Here is a 4,168-nt window from a genome sequence, read left to right on the forward strand (position 1 = left end):
TTTTTATCCTTTTTTTACTTTATGCTAACTCCTTTTTTGGCTGCAGCTATTCTATTTTAAAAGCTGCGTCCTCTCTCCACTCTTGCTTCCATCACTTTAGACTTTAGTTTTAGCCACCGATCTCACAATGAAAGGCATTGTAGTTCATTATTTTAAAATTTGGATGCAGTGTTGGCATTCGAGTAAAAAAATGGAAAAAGAAATGAATTGAAGCCTGCACTTTAAGATGTCTCGCCAAAAAATGCAACTTTTTCAGCGAATAATAAAATCTAGTATGTATGTATATGTGCAAATCTCACGAGTGGTTTTTTTAGTGTCACTCCCTTCTTTCGGCAGAGGAAAAAACGGTGAAGCATTCTTCTTGCAATTATTTCAATAAATGGAGTTGCAGAAACAAGTAAAAGAAAACGACCTGGCAAATTGCTAAAATGATTAGGGTTATATTCCAAAAACGTTGCTGAACTTTATGTTACTAATTGTGTTTAGAAAACGTCATAAGATATAGCTGCTATTCGGCAGGCCATCACATCTCCTCAATAAGCTTTTTTGTAGACATGAGCAGGAACTCTCGTTGCTTATCCATTTCCTTAGACAACCTACTAAAATCAAGTGCGTCTTAATATTAAATCTATGTACATACTTATTTCTAAAAGGTATTTTTCTGTTACCAAACGATATCTCCATTACTATTTTATCTAATTTAATGATTCATATCTCATCTTGAAGGGGTGCAGCCATGGGCGTACGCAGGTAGGGGTGTAAAGACGAAGTCGCATTTTAAAATTTGCATGCTAACTACACGGTCAAAAATTTGGGTTTAATTTTTAAACCACGCTGGGACTACTGCCTTTTTTAATCTTTTATAGTCTACTTTTTAAATCAGTCAATGGTTTTAAGCAATTTATTATACATATATTCTGGTTTAAATTTTAGTCCAGGCAACCGAGAAAATGATGTTTAGCTATGAGTGGTTTAAAATTAAAACCAAAAATAAGTCTTTCAGAGAGAGAGAGCAAATCTTATGAACTGGGGTTGATTCAAACTCAACATATGAGTACATGCGTGGCTGTAGCTGGGTGTGCAATGATGCTTGATACAATTGGTTGCTACCAAGGCTGTCCGGGTTCAATCCCCATCAGATGGAGCGTGAAATTTACGATTTGGAATTTTTTATTCTTAATTATGAAAATGTTTGGGTTTAAAATTTAAACCGAACTGTTTAAATTCTACACCCAACATATGTGCTCTCTTTTTTAAACTTGGATGGTTTGTATTTAGTTTGGTCATATATGTAGTCCAAAAAGTTTAAAATTAAAACCGAAATTTTTAACCGTGTATTCAGGTAATACTAGGCTTATTAATGCACTCTTAACCAGAATTAATAATTTTGAAAAGGGTTGCGAAATATTTAAAAATTTAAATCTCTATATTTTTCTATTTCGGTTTAGATTTTAAAGCAAATTTTCTATATATGAAACCGAAAAGCTAGAATTAAAACATTTTTTTTTTTAATTTTAAACCACTCATAGCAAAGCATCATTTTTTCGGCTGCCTGGACTAAAATTTAAACCAGAATATATTAAAAATTTGCTGAAAACTATTGACTGGTTTAAAAAGTAGACTATAAAAGATTAAAAAAGGTAGTAGTCCTAGCGCGATTTAAAAATTAAACCCAAATTTTTAACCGTGTATGTATAAAACCAAGTTACTCACGTAATACCGAGAATATCACTAGAATGGATTGTCCTATGTGAGCTATCTTTTTTGGTGTCTCTGCCCAACGAAAATTAAAAAAATTTTTCGAATAGAATAGAAAATTCCAGACGAATTGATTTTCCATAGATTTTGTACACGTTTATTTTTTTATTTCTTTAATTTTGATCGTAATATTAACATTCAAATGGTTGTCCAGGTACAAAATTGTATCTATGCTAAACAATTGTTCCGGTTGGAGTACGTTGTAAATTATTACCGGTTCCATTTACAATTTCTGGATTTCAACAATTTATTATGGAATTTTGATTAAAAATACAAAATCAGCCTTATTAACCGACTTCGTTAGGTTTTTAAAAAAAGCAATGGAAGATATGCCTTCTGACGACCACAAAACCATATTTAGAGCAGATAAATGTGCCACTGGATGGTTGGTTTAAGTGTGGTACCAAAATGTTCCTACAAAATATAAGTTTTGGGCGAGACAAAGTTCGTCGGGTACGCCAGTTTGACTTGTATTATTAAACGGGGTTTTCGAAATTTTTTATATTTTGAATTTTGACACTTTTCCAGCAAAGGAGCAACATGTATTTTAAAAACTAAACAAAAATTATCATGGCTCAACAAAAAACTGTGCTAAAAATTTATCGCCAAGTCATATGAAAGCACTTCTTAAGTTCAAGAATGATAACAATAATTTTTAGAAGGTAGTTTGACTTCAAAACTAGAGGAATAGCAGCTAGTTTTTCCTTTAAATTTTATTTATGATGAAAATCATTTGATTTTTTTTCTGCTCATAAGTTTGGCTTCAGCTTGCTTTATTTTTCAAACGTAAAAAAGATTTTTTTTAAACTAATTGGCGGCTAAGAAGGAGAAGTAAAACTACCTTCAAAAAGTTATTGCATCATGTGCTCAGGTTGGGGATTCGAGGGATTTAGGAATAGTGATTCACACCAATATAATGACTGAAGGTTGACGGATACGAAATGATATCGGTGACGCTAGAAGAAAAAACATTTCGTAATTATCACTTTATTATCCCCAACATACGTACAGCCGTCCTCAGAAACGTTCGTTAAATTAGGTCTAATGGGCACTTTTATTAATGATCGTTAAATCTGTTAATTAATGTTTCTTCTCAGAGTTAAAAATTATGAAATGAAAAATTTAAGTATGGCCCCAGTTGCGGCCCTTCATTTTTGTGGCACCACTCACTTTTTCCGTTCAGTTTGAAATAAAATATAAAAATAAGCATTTATATCATTTCGCCCGCACTGGCTCAAAAGACGCAATGGCTGAGTGAGCAGAGCACTGGCGTGCCATTCGAGAGATCCGAGCTCGAGTCCTCGTGCAGGAAAATTTTCTTTTTCCTTTTTTTTCTTGTTTAATTTTTATACACTATTTTTATTGAATTTTTTTGCTTTTTTGATCTAATTTTCTTTTGATTTATAGATTTTATTGCTTTAAAAAATAAACAATTTTTTTTAAATTTAATTAAACTGTTTGTTAAAAGACAAACAAGACCAATAACAGGCCAATTCTGGCATCTGTCTTTCAACTCACCTCAGTCTTTCGAGAGACAAAAGTCTTTATATTTCGGCAACTATCTTGAAAGCTCTTCTCTGTATTTCGAATGAGTAATTGAAAGATGTCCTAATAGTGTTATTATATTTATCGTTTAGCAGTAAGTTTTCTACAAACTAAACGAAATAAAAAAAAATATCTTTTTAAAACAGGAAAAACTAAAAATTTGGGAAATTGAAAGTAAAAGAAAAAAGATGAATCAAAAAAATTTCCAGACGTTAAATAAAATAAAAAATATGAATTTTTTAGGCAATAAAACTAAAAACAAAAATTTTATTAATAAGAATTCTTTGCCGAGGATTGAACTCGGATCTCCTGAAAGTGCTCTGCTCACTGGGCCATTGCTACTGTTACAGCAACGTTATCGAAATTGAAATTTATTGGAAACAAACAAAAAATTTCAAAATCATTCGTTAAAGAGTTAAGCAATGGTTTTTCTTTACTTAGCTTCAATGTTCATTAAATGCCGTTAACGAATCATTAACTGACTCTGAGAGGGATTTTTTTCAATTCGTTACTGAGGGACACCTTAAGTAATCATTAAACGACTCTGAGTGCGGCTGTTAATCTTAGGAATTCAGTACATTTTAACCTTGCCCTACTATTCCTATATTTTTATGAGAGATTTTTATTATCAACGTAAACCTCATATCACATGAGAGCTACTACTTTACGGTACTCATGCAAGTTTCTTGTTTCCTTTATTTCTTGTAGTCGCCAAAATGCCATACGAATCCATGCACCACCACCACCACCAGTCATCAGCGTCCAACGGCATGCTGGATTCGTTGAGCATGCAGCTGCGGGATGCGGAGATGCGGCGTACCGAAATTGAGCGCGCACACCAGGTAATATTGCACTATAACCAACA

The 4,168-nt window shown here is 32.6% G+C and overlaps 1 protein-coding gene across 1 annotated transcript in view; it reads left to right on the forward strand.

Moving 5' to 3' along the window:
- The window catches only part of LOC118744529 (RIMS-binding protein 2), a gene marked incomplete in the record, with an annotated part of 125,216 nt that overhangs the window by 75,411 nt on the left and 45,637 nt on the right, over positions 1 to 4,168 (forward strand). Inside the window, 1 exon segment of the mRNA XM_036477597.1 lies at positions 4,012 to 4,145. Within this exon segment, the coding sequence (XP_036333490.1) occupies positions 4,020 to 4,145 (126 nt within the window).

This window comes from Rhagoletis pomonella, unplaced genomic scaffold, assembly GCF_013731165.1.
Source record: "Rhagoletis pomonella isolate Grant_MI unplaced genomic scaffold, Rhpom_1.0 Rhpom_scaffold_00001, whole genome shotgun sequence".
NCBI lineage: Eukaryota > Metazoa > Arthropoda > Insecta > Diptera > Tephritidae > Rhagoletis > Rhagoletis pomonella.